We start from the raw sequence: 16,664 nt of genomic DNA, 5'->3' as shown, positions 1-16,664 counted from the left end.
GCTCTCGTCAGAGTGGAGACACTGGAAAGACAGTCTGCTCCTTGCAAGGTATAGAAACTTCTCGAAAGGAGCGTGCTCCAAGTAGGTTAACTCGCTGACTTCGATGGCGCGAGGATTCTAGGGATTCGGTGTCTAGAATGTTTTCTGGTAGGGATCCATGAACCGATGGAGATGTAGATTGAATATGGACGACCTCATCATGTACAGTATCGATGGGAGTCGAGAGCTCTGGTGGAGTCGATGCCGTTGGCATCGAGGTCGAAGTGGAAACAGTCCGGTGTGGTGCTGAAGTCATGGTGGAAGACCTAGAATCCAAAGACTGATGATCCGTCTTTGGCTTCGATCTCGAGGATGTCGAATCAGAGAGGTTTTTAGAAGTCGATTCCATGCGGTGTTTCTTCCTGGAATCGTCAGACTTCTTAGAGTGTTTTCCGGACTTATGCTTGCTGCGAGCCGATGCCACGGAAGCTGCCGGTCGAGCCATGTCCCTTTGTACAGTTAGGGAGGATGGTGAAGTTTGGGATCCCGAAGGATGGGACATTACAGGCCGTAGCGATGACTCCAAAAGGTGGCTTTTGAGTCTGGCCACACGATTTTTTCTAGCCTGTTTCCCAAATTGACTGCAATGAAGGCAAATATCCGTTCTATGGGTCTCCCCCAGACAGAAAAGGCACAAAGAATGTCCATCTGTCGATGGAATTTTGGCCCCGCACCGGGTACACTTCTTAAAAGTAGTTTTGGTATCTTTCCCTTCCATCCGCCTGGGGGAGGGGGGGAGGAGGGGAAAAGGAAAGAAGATAAAGTTTTGGGTTTTTTTTATGATACCAGAGAGATGAAGACGAAACTCAGAAAGGGACGAAGAAAAAACGGTGAAGATGCAGAAGAACAATGGTGAAGATTGCATAGAAGTAAGGAGACGCAGCGAGGTAGGTGTATCCTGGACGGCGGTAAAGAAGAAACTGGGTGGGTGGAGCACTTTCCCCTCGCTCTAGGTATGCACAGTGGATGCCCCCTCCCCAGATCGAGAGGGAATGTGCGCCAAAATTAACGCCTAAGATTGCTTTGAATTCTCCGAGGTCGGGTTCAATCCAGGCTGATAACCCATGTGTGGGACTGCACAGAGACCATGTGTGGGACTGCACAGAGACCACTATATGCAGTGTGACTGGGCCAAAGTCACTGTAGATTAGGGATATGGGAAAAAAGGGGGTACTAAGTACCAGAAGTCTAACGGTAATTATAGAATAACTAAAGAAAGGAATTATGAAACTACATATATAACTCAAGAATTACAAAAATATGAAAAAGTAGTTGTAATTATAAAATTACAAAGACACCATAATACGACCACAATAGCAATAAATAGGAACACTGGCAAGAAGTTTTTTACAATGACAACAAAATTATAACTACAGTGGCATATCCAAAAATGTTAGCAAGTTGGATAATTTATAAGCTAGAAAAGACCCACAACAAAGACAGAATGCCAGCTAAATTCCTGTTTCGATGTATGAATCTTCATCATTCATGAATGACCTCATGCATCTTAATATAGAAGACAGAAATTCAGAAGCGAATTGATGGTATGCAGTATGCTGTAACTTCAAACAACAATTATTACGGCTTCAATTTGATTGGTCATGAACGACCTTGCACTGGTAAATTTGAAAGGCAGAGACTCAAAACAGCAAATCAGTAGTGCGTAGTACTATGTAGCTTCAAAAACTGTGTGTACAAAAACTGATTGCCGTTTGAATATGAGCTACGCTGTTTGTTTTTGAAAGAGGGGATACAGGTTGTGGAACAATCTTCCTATGGAGGTGCACTTGCCTCCCTGATCTTTCTGAGGCAGATGAAGACAGTTTTATTTATTACGGCATCTAGTTAGTTTTTCTGCCTACCAGCAGTTTTAAATTAATTATTTTTAAATGGTGTATTATTGTGTTATTTTTGTTGTAATTCACCTTGAGTTCCTATAAAGCAGAACAGCAGCTAACAGATGTTTTAAAAGAAATTACAGTAGTAGACATCACACTGCTGTAGCTGAAAAATGTTTCTCTAAACTATCTCAATCAGGAGTGTCAAACATGAGGCCCATGGGCCAGATCAGGCCCTAAAGGGCTCCTATGAGGCCCACGAGCAACTTTTGGCTGTCAACTGCTTCCTTTTCTCTCTCTCGCTTCCTTCTGTGTCACAGCTTGCTTTTATTTTAAGTTTTAAAAAAATCTTTAATTGTGTTTGTGTCCTTTTTAAAGTTTATATCTACGATACCTGTCATGACATTTTATGACACATATGGCCCGGTCCAACAAGGTCTCATTTATGTCAGATCCAACCCTCATAATGAATGAGTTCTGACACCACTAATCTAAATAATCCGGGATTGAAAAATTTCAAATACAGTATTTTAAGCATAAGTGCAAGTCAGGGCAAAATTGTGAACGATTACTAAGAATAGACAGACAGGCCAACCCCCAGAACTGGAGCAGACTGCAATAAAACAAGGCTTACTGGGCAAGGAGACTGAAGGAACATTGTCACTTTTTCATCTTCCAGCATCAACTGCAAAAATAGTCTTCTAATAAACCCTGAAATGTTTCCAGATGTTGGGAGATTGCTTCTTTGAGGAGAGGAGTGGAAGAGATCACAGAGAACCTACAAAACGAATAAATACAATCTCAATAACAAAGTGTGAACTATTACACTGAGGATGGAAAAAGGGGAAGATGTATATAGTAGCAAATATTAAAAAGATTAAAAACAAACAGTCTGAAGATCAGATTTCAAAGAACATCAGCGTAAGCCTGAAATGAGCTATGGTTATATTTCATATAGGGTTGATGATGTCACATATGTAGTTGATGAATATATCAAATGACCAATAGGACCATATGCATCTTTGTGTTAAAAAAAACTGCCACCTTTTAATTTCAGTTCTATTTAAATAAACATTTAGACTTAAAAAGAAAAGAGTAGGCAACTGGTGACACAGGGGCTATATCTGGCTTTCCCCAACAGTTGCTATCACTTGCCCTTCCCTGGTGACCTTTAGAGCTGCACAAGAGGACAGGAATAGAAAGATGGCAGGCAGTAGCAGAATGCTCCAAAGTAGGAGTTGCATTCAAGAATCCTCTCCAACATACATACTCATTTTGTATGGGGCAGCCTGCCACATAGGGGTATGCCCGCAGATCTGCCCAAGCCAAAAATATACCACCAAAATACTTTATCAGTACTTTCGTGTATATTTCAGCATACCAAAAGTACCTGGAATTTTTCAGGATAATGGGGGTAAAAATTCTTGAACCCACCCCTGCCCCCCCAGATATGTCCAGAAAGATCAGAATAGCTTGAAAAGCAGCTGAGTCAGTGAGGAGAAGTCTCCCTGCTGGCTCAGCTGTTTTGGGCTCTCTTTAGATGGGTGAGGTTAAAGGGGCAGCCCAAGAGAGTCCGCAAAGCAGCTGAGTCAGCCGGGAGCACTCTCCTCACTGGCTCAGCTCCGGGAGCTCTTGAGCAGTCCCTTTAAACCCACACACTCAAAGGGACTGCCCAAGAGAGCCTGCAGAGCAGCTGAGCTTCTTTGTGGGCTCATGGTCAGCCCAGCTGCTTTGTGGGCTCTCTTGGACAGTCCCTTTGAACACACACATTTAAAAGGGTCTGTTCCAAGAGCTCCCAAAGCTGAGCCACCAGAGCGACTGCTTCCGCCAGCTAAGCTGTTTTGCAGGCCATATTCTGCAATCCCTTTAAATGCACCCTGTTTAAAGGGACTGCAGAAGAAAGCCCCCCCCCCACCGAAAAAAGCCAAGAAGCAGGAGAAATCTGCTCCTGCTCTCAGCTGTTTTTTTTTGTTTTTTTTTAAATGGCTTTGCTACAGCTGGGGTTTTTTTTTTGTCTTTTTTCCTTTTTGAGTCAACTGGGCCTGAAAAAAATTGGATTTCCAAATAATTCCAGATCTGAATACTTTACCTGTATTTGGATCTGGGATTTTTCAGGACTTGAATTTTTCTTGGGTCCAATAGACCCAAACCAACAAATACCAATTTTAAAAAATTGCACACCCCTATTAGTGAAACAGAAACTGAGGGTCTAGTCCAGGATTCAATACAAGTTTAGAACCCTATCTGTGGGAAAGAAATTCTAAACAACATGCCTACATTTGTACATCCTGGGTTACTGGAGTTAGTTTTTAACTGGGATTGTCTGCATGAGAAGAGAGGTGGGAAGTGCATGAAAAATCAGATCACATCTACAGCTACTAGTGTCTCCGCAATCCTTTTCAAACAATAAGGGTGGCTCCAAGTGCATTGGTCTCACCAAAGGCACAAGGCCAGGAGATCTAGATGTTCCCAGAAAGGCTTCAGCCCACCAGTGTTTTGCTGATAATTCAGATCCAAACAATCACTATTACCTGCACAACAGGTTAATTATTTTATTACCTGAGCCATCAGTCTCTGGTTATTAGGGTGGCAAGAGATACATTGCAAGAAGAATGCAACTGTTGCATTTTCAATAGCGGTCCTTTGCTGAGTGGTCAGCACTGTTCCTGAAGCTGAAGAAAGTAAGGTAGGCTTAGCACTGGTCTGTTGTGTTGCCACACCATGTCCTCCAGAAGTAGCACCAGAATGGCACAGAAGAAATAAAAGTGCTGTCCACAGTGGGTTGACTTCAGAGCCACCTAGCCAGTCCTTCATAAGGTGGCTGTTCCCAACTTCTGTCAAAAACCTGAGAACAGGAGCAACTAAGTCTGCTGTGATGGGCATCTTATTAAAGTGCTGTGGAACATGATGTCTTCTGAGCCGGTCTTGGGAATTATCTGTTGACTGAGTATTGCAGTCAAAGGTAGAGGTATGGTTGAAGCAGAAACTAGCAAGGCTTCTTACAAGTAGCGAGGGCAAACCTGAGTCCAGCAGCTGTTTAATAACTTCAGGAGACTGGGATGAGGCAGCGAGGGTGGCCAGGTGAGACTCTGTTAGTGCAAGAGGTGCTTGTGCATTTTTAGAGTCATCTGTTAGAGATGAACTAAGGTCCTGTTTTTTGCTGTCATCTGTCATAGACAGTCTATGTTGCGACTGTACAGGGGGAGGAGTGATACCCATCCAGCCCATGAGTAAGGAGAAATAATTTGGGTGAATGTGGCACATTGAACAAAGAAGACTGTCGACAGCTTTCTTCAAAACCATATTGCAGGGAAGAGACATGGACCAATTAAAGAGAGACCTAAGGAGAAGGGGGGAAATGATTAGATCATGCACCCAGTTCTTCTAGCTATTTTAAAAATCATATACATACCATACAATCATATTTGATATAGCAAACACAAGCTGCTATATCAATACAGTAATACTGTCGATTAATGCCATGGAGCCTGTGTCACCAAAAAGTCACATGTTACAGCTACAATGGATTCGGGGCACTGCAGAAGAGCAGTTAGATGACCAACAAGGGAGAATGAAATAATTTGCTACATCAGCCACAAACACTCACATTACTTACTCAAAAAGCTCTCTGTTCAGCAATGCTGGTAAGTCGTATTCTACAAGCAATTCATAGCTATGCCATAAAATTGCTGCTACACAGTGCAAATGGGAAGGAGATGGCATCAGAAGACCATACTCTCTTGTAGAGCTGTTTGGACAGACATAGTTGATTCTGCCACTTTTTTTCATAGCAGCTACTCTTGCTGAATCACTGACCCACTTCAACAGGGCTTGAATTCTAGGAGATGGACACACATTAAACAAGTTGAAATCTCATATATTGTTTTATATATTGGAGAGGAACTGGCTTTTGGTAAACCAGTAAATTTCAGGCAGCACACAATCAAAAATTAGTCTTCATATAACTTACTCAAAAGGAATAAATGTTTCTGTAATCCTTAGATGATATCCATCAATCAGGTAGCATTGAAAATTTAATTTTTTATAAAGACAAGACTTCATTACTATAGCCAAAGTGACTCAAGACCATTTGAATCCCACTTAACTGTAAACTATTAGCTTCATTAAAAATAAAAGTTTGCTGAGACTAAGTGATTTGTGAATAGCATTACTCACAGTTAAGAACCTCCCTAAAAAGTAACAATTTTAATAGCATATGTCTACAGACAGGGCTTTTTTATAGCAGGAACTCCTTTGCCTATTAGGTCACACCCCTCTGATATAGTCAATCCTCCAAGAGCTTACAGGGCTCTTAGTACAGGGCCTACTGTAAACTTCATGAGGACTGGCTACATCATGGGGTTGTGGCCTAATATGCAAATGAGTTCCTGCTACAAAAAAAAAGTCCTGTCTACAGCCAATTCCCTATGGTTGTCACCCTTATATTTATTTGAGTTATTTACAGTCTACCTTTCTCTCAGGGACTCCAGGTGGATTACATAGTGAGTCAGAACAATCAACAAAATGGAACATTCAATAGCCAGTGATTAGGATTTTAGAGGTCTAAAACCATCAGAAAGAACTAAAGCATAGCACAGGTATTCGCATGACACGTTAAGCAGTAGATTACAGAACAGGATCCTACTTACATTAAGTTATATGCAGCAGTACAGACCACAGTCCCAACCATTTATTCAAATAAGTTTGAGAACCATTATGTACAGTGTAACCCTATATAAATTACCTGCACAGAAAAGCCTTCTTGAATAGTTTTGCAAAGTTTGCAGAAAGCCAAGAGAGTGGAAGCTTTCCTGGCTTCCTGAAGTAGGCCATTTCACAAGGTGGGAGCCACAACAGAGCAGCATGTGTAAATGGGCAGCTGTTGATTTTTGCGCATTTACCGGCTGGCACATGCAGAGGCCCCTGCTGACATGAGCAAAGTTGTCCTGGCAAAGCACAAGGATAGAAGCAGCTCCACAAATAAGAGAGGCAAGGGACATGAAGGATTTTGTATGTGATAGCCAATGCCTTAAAATGCCCAGTAACAGTTGGGTAGCCAATGGAATGTCTGCAGAATGGGACTAATATGCAAGCTTAGTCTAGCTCCTCTTAATAACTGAGCTGTGGCATTCTGGACCAGTTGGAGTTTTCTAGTTGATTTTGAGGGAAGACCAATGTACAAGTACATTACAGAAGTCTAGTGTCAATATTACTGTGGCATGGATCCAGGTGGCCAGGTCAGTCATACTAAGGTAAGGAGCTATCTTATGAGCTAAACTGAGTTGATAGAAAGCCCTTTTTGCAGCAGTATTAACTTGCTTCTCCAATAATAAAGCTGGATCCAGTATGACCCACATTTGTTAACTGAGACAGGAAGGGTCAGTTGAACTCCATCAAAAAGTGGGCAGAAAAATGTCCTTCAAGATCTGCTCCTTCCCAACCAGCATTACCTTTGTCTTTCCAGGGTTTGGTTTCAATTTGTTCACTTTTAGCCAGTTAATCACCCATAGCTCCACTCCAAACACCTGATAGGTCAGCTTCATGCACTACATGGTGTGTGTATAAAAGCTATACAATGGATCACAACCAGATTACACAGAAATACCCTATGGCTTCTTTACACTGGACTCCATTTGAGCATGTACAAAGAAACAACACAAACTATTTACCTATCTTTTGTTCCAGGGTCTTGAGTAGTTCCAAGTTGATAGAGAATATCAATTGTGGAGTCTGATGATAGCCCATTTAATCTTCCAAAAAGCAAAGGACTATTCAAGTCTTCCCACACAGAAAGAAAATTGAAGTTTGATTAAGGATGAGTGGAGAAATCTATGTCAGAAAATGATTTTTAGTTGCCTGCGGGGGGGGGGGGGGACTCTCCAGACTAGGGATGGGCTTGCTGCAACCAGGAGAAAGGGGGAGGGGATCACCTGGGAAAGGACTTCAGTTCCCTCTTTCTGCTCACCACAGTTCACTACTACTGGGAGAAAGGGAGCAGGGATCACTTCGAAGTGTTAAATGGCTGCAATCCATTTAAGCCTAACAACTAACTCATGGACCAGCTGAGCTGTTAAGCTGAAATGGCTGCCAACCATTTAGCCCTTCAGGTTTGCTTCCCTTCCTTCTAGGGGGAGAGCAAAACTGAAGGGTTAAATGACTGCCAGCCATTTTAAACCTAACAACTCAGAGGTGAACCCCACACCACTCTGCTGGTAGATTTAAATAGCTGGCCCTGAACAACCAAACCAAATCAGCCAAAAGCCAGGTAAATGTTTGGGGAAGGTGTTTTCCCCTAGCATTGGTTCTTGAGTTCCAAACTGGCCTAAGTTTGTGCCAAATTTTGGCTCATGAGCTGGGTCATGCCCATCCCTACTACTGACTTTTATTTAAGAATGAAATCATAGCGATAAAAAGACTTGAAATCATAGCAGTGAAGTGACTTATAAGGTGCATGATTTCTAAATACACCAGTTAATACATAGTGACACCAAGTCTTTAGTCACAAGATTATTGCTTAAAACTAGATACACAGCAAGCTATGTTCATACCTGTAGGATCACTTCCTGATGCAGAGCAGTTTCTTAAAAGAATGTCTATCAGCTTCAAGCCTATCCTGGTAGACTGAAGTCCAATTTTTACAAGCACAGCCTCAATGTTTGGAGAATGCATGCCACAATACGGCGACATCAACAGTGCAGCACAAGTTTGCAACAGATTAGCTGTAGGTGCTGCCGCACTAGCCATCATTCCTTCTAAATCACTTATGTGAGTGAGACAGTGATGCAACAACCTTAACCATCCAATGCTGAAAAATAAAAGAAATGAAGTTGGACCCATCAGGTTATAGTTCCCACAGCCTTAGTATTCATACAGACATCTTCACAGCTGAACAAGACTTCAGTGACACCATAAGAATCCAGAGTCAGTGATGGCCAAATAGGCTTCTTGCATTCTTAAATTTACTTAAACTACACAACAGCTCTGCCTATGCCAATCAAGTCTGATAGAGACAACTGAGCATGTCTTTCTACACTGCCATTTTTATCAAAAGGTTTTGGGGAAATATATTACCCCAATCATAGCACCATACCCAGGGCTGTGAGCAGATATGAGATTAGTACCTGAGGTAAGTATTGTGTTCAGTTTTGAGCACCACAATTTAAGAAGGATATAGACAAGCTGGAATGTATCCAGGGAAGGGCAATGAAGATGATGAGGGGTCTAGAGATCAAGTCCTATGAAGAAAGGTTGAAGAAACTGGGTATGTTTAGTTTGGAGAGGAGATGACTGAGAGGTGCTATGATCACCATCTTCAAGTACTTGAAGGGCTGTCATATGGAGGATAGTGCAAAATTGTTTTCTGATGCCCCAGAAGGTCGGACCAGAACCAACTGGTTGAAATTAAATCAAAAGCATTTCTGGCTCAACATTAGGAAGAATTTCCTGAGTTTCCTTCCAACTCTATGATTTTGTGAAGGAGGGAGTGTGCTTAATATGTGTGGAGTGCAGTATGCTGAAAAATTCACTTAGGTTTATGTATATTTTCCCCAAAATCTATATTTAAATATTGTCATGGAATATATTTGTTGCTTCACTGTACAATTTAAGCAAACATGTTTTAGTCATACTGGAGCTGTTGTGACTTCATTCACGCAGGCGACGCACCAACCCATATCCTGTTCCTACAGCACTCTTCTTTTTCTAAGTACTTTCTAAAACAGTAATGCAAGTTTTTTTCCTGTGATATTATCTTATGTTTGTGTAAGCTAACACCTCACAATGTCCTGCATCACAAAAAATTGTTCTCCTACTTTATTCTGATCTGTCTGTGTTTGTGAAAATCCTTTTATCACTTGCTGTTTTCTGTAAACCTTACCACAAATTTCAGTTGTTTTGTAGTTCTATGGGTTCTCTCCTATGTTTTCCCAGTTAACCTCCATACAATGATGCCTGGAATGCCTGTATACATGTATAAAGGTGCTTTAAAAATCAAAACCTAAGCACAATTGAACCCTGAGAGGAGTGTGTATATAGGAAATCTAGAGAAGCTGCAGAGACAGTTGAGGCAGACCAGAAGAGGAGAAAACCCAACTGCAAGTGTTGTTCTGCTGTGTAATGCACAGCATAGCATGTTTTATTTAATGTGCCAAGATCAAAATTAAGTATACAATATATGCATTGATTACATGCATGGTTAAAAACAGGCAAATATTAAGTAAACAGACTTTTAAAATTTATAAGATATTGGAATTAAAATAGGTTAGGTTAAGTTAAAATTATTTTTCTCTACCTAAAATAGCCTGGGCACAAAATCTTGCCACTTTAGCAGTAATTTTTTTATAGCAGTCTGCTAAGAGAAGAGAACAGAACTGGTTTGTTCTACCCGAGTATGGCCCAAGACCCCTTTTATCAAAATGGCAACATATCTTAAGGCCATGGATTGTTTTTCTGAATATTTCCTCCATGAATTTTCTTTTTATTTGGAAGAATCAGCTTTATTGCTATGATCTCTGTCTTGAACGAGACAGATGCTTGTCCTTTTTAAAATAAAACACACTATTTGTACATATTTTGAACAGACACAGGAGGCTCCCTAGCAATGAAGTCTTTAAAAAGATGGTACTTAAGAACATCAGAATACTTCAACTTTTCTTGTGTCTACTGACAATGCATACCTTGTTTTGGATACCTGATCTTCAGAAGGAAGGAATGGATTGTTGACTGTTGCAGATGACGTGTTACCAAAGGCAGTGAGCCCAAGCAGTTTTATCTGAGAGAGGCCTAATGTGCTAGCATCTCTTGGGCGGTGAAGGCGAAGACAAACAGCTGAGGCAACTTCAGCTTTTACAAGCTGTATTTTTATGTAGGTAAGACCACTTGTGATAACAGGTGTAGACAATGGCAGCATGTTCACCCCATCCGCACTTATTTCAACTGATACTGATGAAGGGCAAGCTGTAGAAACAGAATACGGATACGCACACATTTACAGGTTAGCTCTTGGTTACAGCTTGAAGGCACAGATTTCATCCTTTTAACGAAAAAACATTTAAAGCATAAAACTGTAAGGGAGTGTACTGGAAACATACAACACCACCGTCTAGTTTAAAACAAGACCACAATATGCCAAACGCTTTTTACAAGAACAAGTACTTTCCAATGGAAATTTTCTCATTTTTAAAGATTCATTGTTTATTTCAATTGATTATCCCTGGAAATTGAAGGATAAAAACCCACAAATACATACAATCCATATAAAAGAATCAAGATATTCACCTGACTTCAGGTTATTTCTACGTGTAGTAGCATGGTGGAGAAATATTGTAATTGGAAATCTGATGTAGAACTAACAAGCAATTCAAGTGATGCTATGAAGAATGACAGTGAAATTGAGGTGCCTCAATGGCCCCCATGGAAGAGGGTCAAATTTGATTGAAACATATCAGTCACAGTTATGGTGTTTCATTATGCACTGTTCTTTGGGTGTGCTAAAATTAATCTGGGAATTGGTGGGTGAGGGGTTAGTTTAAATTTAAATGATGCAAATGTTTGAAAATAGCATTTAAACCACGGGATTTTTTCCTATTTTTTTATTTTAATGCAAGAAGTTGTTGCCATCGGGACATAAAATTAACATGAGGTTCTTTTTAAATTTGTTTACTAAATGTCAAACACATGCTATATCAGTGCATACTCTAATTTTTCAGCAAACCCACCTCACACTAAGTAATCTATAGTAATATGTTGTTGAAGGCTTTCATGGCCAGAGTCCATTGATTGTTGTAGATTTTCTGGGCTGTGTGGCCATGGTCTTGGCATTGTGAGACCTCACAAGACCATGGCCACACAGCCTGGAAAATCTACAACAACCAACCTATAGTAACTTCTAATGCATATCTTAGCTAACTATGAAATGACTCATACAAGCTAACTATGAGATGACGTGCAGTATTCAGAGTATTTTGATGAAGAATTTATTAGCAAAGAGAAACCAAAATAAGATTAAATGGGCTGAAGAGATGAAGTCACAGAATACAAGAAATCCATACCTCAAGGTCACCTTAGCTTCTTCCAGAGTTGTATCAGACACTTATCTGCCTATTTCATTATAAAATCTCAGTTACATTTAAGTCATGTAAAAAAGAAAAATTCTGTACTAGATGTAGGATTCCATGCAGTAGATCAGGGGTAGCCAACGGTAGCTCTCCAGATGTTTTTTTGCCTACAACTCCCATCAGCCCCAGCCATTAGCCATGCTGGCTGGGGCTGATGGGAGTTGTAGGCAAAAAAACATCTGGAGAGCTACCATTGGCCACCCCTGCAGTAGGTTGTACCCAGACTAAATTTTAATCAGTGGAACCAAACTTTACTGCTTTCCCACTTTCACTGCAGCCCACTGAGCTCCATAAAATGCTGCTCCTGAGGGATAGAGGACATTGAGGAACAACCTGAGGGACGTCTGCAGAAGGAAGGCTGAATACGCAGAAATCTTCTCTAGTGGAGAATTTAATCTGGATACAACCCTATGAGATATCTGATCAGCCCTGGCTGTGTTTCACACTAAAGCACTCTTATCCCTAAAACATTTTATTAACTAAATTTCAGTTTCTTCGATACTTTGTGGGATAAATGCAGTGTGCTTTAATTATACTCACTTGCCAGAGATGCAAGATGAGGCTGGATGTGTATTTCTTTTAACAGCACAGCTGCAGGGAGATGAATTGTAAGGTCACACCAGGCTTCCTCAGGCAAAAAGATGTAAGACCATGCAGCTGACCGAGCTCTTCTGTGGGGGGGAGTTGCCTGTAACAATACTTCGGCAGGCTGGGCTGTAGGGCTGCTTGATGTAATCGAACCTTCAAATAAACAATTGCTACTAAGATAATTCTGTAAAGGCTTTTAACAGTCGATGGTATCTGATGGGCATGCAACTACTATTTTATTTTAGAAGGGCAACAACTTACCTGTGTATTGTGCCTGGGTTTTGGGGATGGAATGGGGTGGATCTAGTAAGACTGTGATTAAATAGATTTCCCTACATTCCATACACAGATATGCAGTATGCTTCTGATATGATACTAGCAGATCTATCATCTGCCAAACATTTCCGTATGTCTCTACTCTCTTCAGGAAATATATCAACTTGAAATATGTTTCAATCCCTGATGAACCAAAGTTGTAGCTAATATTAATGTTAAAGTAATCATGGTTATTGCTCGTGAAAGAAGGGCAGCAGAAATTAGAACTGCAGAAGACATGGCCAGAGTTGGGGTGAAGAGACCAGTTCTGTGACTGGTCCTATGTACCCATCATTAAGAAAACCAGGGACATTACATATCAAATTCACATCAACAACCTTCCTTCAAGGAAACATAAGGCAAAAAGCCTGTATCCTTGAGGCTAGAATGATTCTGGTTTTAATCTCAGCTGTCAAGTATCTTCAATTTTTGCTGCTTTGCAGTAAGCAAACTTGGCAAAAGTTTACAAAACACTAAACATTAAGCACTCCAGGTTGCTATTAATTAACCTTTAAACACATAGCTTCATACAAATGTACATTGCAAGACAACAGAATTTGAAACTGAAACAAAAACAGCCTGAAATATATTTTAATCACAAGAATTATAAAGCAGCATTATATTAATCTTGTTTTAATAGCTGTAAGGCTTAAGTGAAATATCTTTATACCTCCCACCTCTCATTTGTGATGCTATTCAGTCATAGACTCTTAAATACACCACCTTCTGCAACTGTTGAGATGTAAACCAGATTTATTAGTAAACACTAGAAATTTCTAAGCAAATAATCACATGTGCTTCTTGCCACCATACTGGCACACAACATACCCAGTGGTGCAAAATTGTGGATTCCTTCTGCATTATCAGGCTCTGAAGCTAGAACTCTTGCTTTCAAGCTACTATCTGTTGCCTTGCTAGGGCCAGAGTCTAGAAATTTCATAATAGTTGACACCATGCTTCTTGCTGTGTTTACAATGGCTCTTGTACTGGTTACCATATTATTGCAAATGAGCTGAACACCACCTAAAAGAAAAAAAAAACCACAGAAACTTAGAGAATGTTTAGACCAACAACATAGAAAACAAGGAGACATTTTAATTAGGAAACATTCTTGATCTGGCAAATTTGTCCTATAACTGGCTTGCAATATTACCATGCCAGTTTTTTGGGCTGAGATGTTAGGATTTACACTTTGGAATGGGACTCCCAAAGTAGCAGTATACTCTATAACAGCATGCACTGCAGTGTGTGGAAATGCAACTGGCATGTATGTGGAAGATACTCATATTGGGGCTTCATATTTGTCTCATCCTGGAGATGGAAAGAAATTCTTACCCATATCATGAAATGCCTTCAGTGCCTCGCTGGTATCCAGAACTCTTAAGATGAACCACAACAGGGGCTCAGACAACTGGCAAGTAGCAAGAGAGCCCTATAAGGAAATACATGGAATTAAGCACATTTATAATTATAATTATATAGTCTTATTGGCCTGATTTCATACAGACAGGCTGAAGTTTTGAAACAATGCATTCTTCTGTATTGTTAATTTATTTATACATAAAAGAATTATACATACCCATTTGTGTTTGTCACTCCAAGCATTAAGCAGTACATGATGGCATATTTGTTCATTCATTCGATTTTAATATGGTCAATGACCAGCACAAATCAGAAAAAATTAACATAAGCTAAAAGACAAAGCTAAAATACTTACTAAATATTTGAATATCACTTAAAATAACAATAGAGGAAAACTCTATTTAACTCCTCTTTTATACTTCATCAACCCACTTGGGACAACAAATGAATTGCTTAGTTTGACGTAGCTGTGTCATGAAATTAACAAATCTGGTAATATCATTACCAACTGTACATACAGCACCCTTTAAAATTACTACTAGTCAAATAAAAGTGTGATGACAACATGAAACAAGCCCCAAAACTAATCCACTTGCACCTGCTGGAGTGGCCTTGTATCAGCCATAGCTCTCAGAGCTGTCCTTGAAAGGGCAGCTTCTGTGAGAGCTCTCTCAGTCCCACCTATCTCACAGGGTGTCTGTTGTTGGGGAGGACGGTAAAGGAGATTGTAGGCTGCTCTGAAACTCTGATATTCGGTGTGAAGGACAGGGTATAAATTCCATATTATCATGTTCATCATTATAGTCAATGATTCCCATAGGCTATAATGTATCTGGGGCTGGGGGGGGGGGGCGCTATTTTTGAGATAGAGGCACCAAATTTGCAGCATAGCTGCTGGTGCCTCTCCTAAAAAACACTTCCCAGGTTTCAAAAATATTGGACAAGGGGCCCAATTCTATAAGCACCAGAAAAAGGTGCCCCTATTCTCTATTGTTTCCAATGGAGGGAGGGGAAGCATTTAAAAGGAATGCAGTCCCTTTAAATACCTTCTCCAAGCCATGGGTGAACTCTGAAATATATGTGCACATGAAAGCTTATACCTTCAATAAAACTTGTTGGTCTTAAAGGTGCCACTGGACTCAGACTTGGTGGGCCTGAAAAATTCACAAAAGACGAGGAGAAGGAGTGTGGCGCCAGGAAGAAGAGGCAGTGGGCTGCAAGAGCGCTGGGCAAGGAGCAGGGCAGGGGGGACGGCAGAGGGGGCAAGCGCCGCAGGGAGGTCTTTTGCTTGCTCAGCTCTTCTGATCGGCTGACTCTCTGCCACTCATGTGACCGAATGAGTTCAGCTGGTAGGCGTGTCGCAGCAGAAGGGCAGCCGAAGGTGCTGCACAGAGGTGTGTTCTGCGCATGGTCTTCTGGACTTGCAGATGGGGGGGGGGGGGATTCAAGTAAGAGCTGGGTTGCAGGTTGTTCTGAAGCGTCATTCAGTGGCTTCCCCTCCACAAAAGTGGTAAATGCTCTGCGGAGCACTGATTGGTGCACCTGTATTCTAAGTGTGAATCCTTAGCCGGTTGCAAAAGGGTCACTCATTTGCTTTGTTTAGCGTGCTTGGAATAGCTCGCTTTCTCTTTCCAGGATTGTGAAACCTCCCTTTCCTGTTTTCTCCACCACTGATTTTTTTTTTTAAAAGTCTTGCGTCCCCATAAAATCTAAATTGCATAGTTACTACTTAACGTTATTATGGTCTTCTGGTAGGAATGTTAGGGAGCTATTTTGTCAGCATCCCCTACTTGGAATTAAGAGTGCCTAGAAAAACGCAAGAGTGTTTCTGTCTTTTTAACTTATTTACAGAAGTGTAAATTGTGCGTGTCTAATCTGTGCTAGTGGTGTTTGAGCCTTGGTTGGTGACTATTTCTGAAATGTAGAGTACAAAGACGTGCCACTGACAGGATCTGTTGCTATAAAGGTGCTTTGCAGTCTATTTTTTCCCTTTCTGTGCACTGGAGAATGGCATTGCTGTTCCAAGACAGGCAGGGGCTGAGCTATAGTGCAAAGGGATCGTGAATAGGGTTGAGAGAACCTACATCCTTGGAGTAGGTGTACACTTGGAGGAAAAAGAGCCCGAGGCAGCTCAGAAAACGAATAATAAAAGCTGTATTTGTGATATTCCTAGAAATAAAGTGCAGAATTGTATCATCCCAAAACCATCACTCCCCCCTTCCACCTCGTGGAAAAATCATTTTCCACAAAACCGGTTCCTGGTGCCAAAAAGGCTGGGGACCACTGTATTAAAAGAACAATTGATGTAACCCAGCCAGTAACATGCTTCAAGGAGAGACAAGGTGCTGGCAAAGAAGAGAGATTGAGATGACTCAAAAAAGCTAGTCATGCCTGACGTTGCAGGAAA

General features: G+C 40.9%; 1 protein-coding gene across 2 annotated transcripts in view; it reads right to left on the bottom strand.

Annotated features, from left to right (window-relative positions):
* The window catches only part of BIRC6 (baculoviral IAP repeat containing 6), a 224,539-nt gene that overhangs the window by 97,936 nt on the left and 109,939 nt on the right, over positions 1-16,664 (bottom strand). For both annotated transcript variants that reach the window (XM_060244345.1, XM_060244352.1), the window contains exons 48-56: positions 14,231-14,327; positions 13,724-13,918; positions 12,533-12,733; positions 10,553-10,832; positions 8,426-8,682; positions 7,547-7,655; positions 5,494-5,715; positions 4,437-5,217; positions 2,512-2,655 (exon numbers count right to left, since the gene is read on the bottom strand). In XM_060244345.1, the coding sequence (XP_060100328.1) occupies positions 2,512-2,655; positions 4,437-5,217; positions 5,494-5,715; positions 7,547-7,655; positions 8,426-8,682; positions 10,553-10,832; positions 12,533-12,733; positions 13,724-13,918; positions 14,231-14,327 (2,286 nt within the window). The remainder of the gene's footprint in view (positions 1-2,511; positions 2,656-4,436; positions 5,218-5,493; positions 5,716-7,546; positions 7,656-8,425; positions 8,683-10,552; positions 10,833-12,532; positions 12,734-13,723; positions 13,919-14,230; positions 14,328-16,664) is intronic.

This window comes from Heteronotia binoei, chromosome 1 (genome assembly GCF_032191835.1).
Source record: "Heteronotia binoei isolate CCM8104 ecotype False Entrance Well chromosome 1, APGP_CSIRO_Hbin_v1, whole genome shotgun sequence".
Lineage (NCBI taxonomy): Eukaryota > Metazoa > Chordata > Lepidosauria > Squamata > Gekkonidae > Heteronotia > Heteronotia binoei.
Note: the sequence above shows the minus strand (reverse complement) of the source record. Positions and strands in the feature narration are given on the sequence as shown.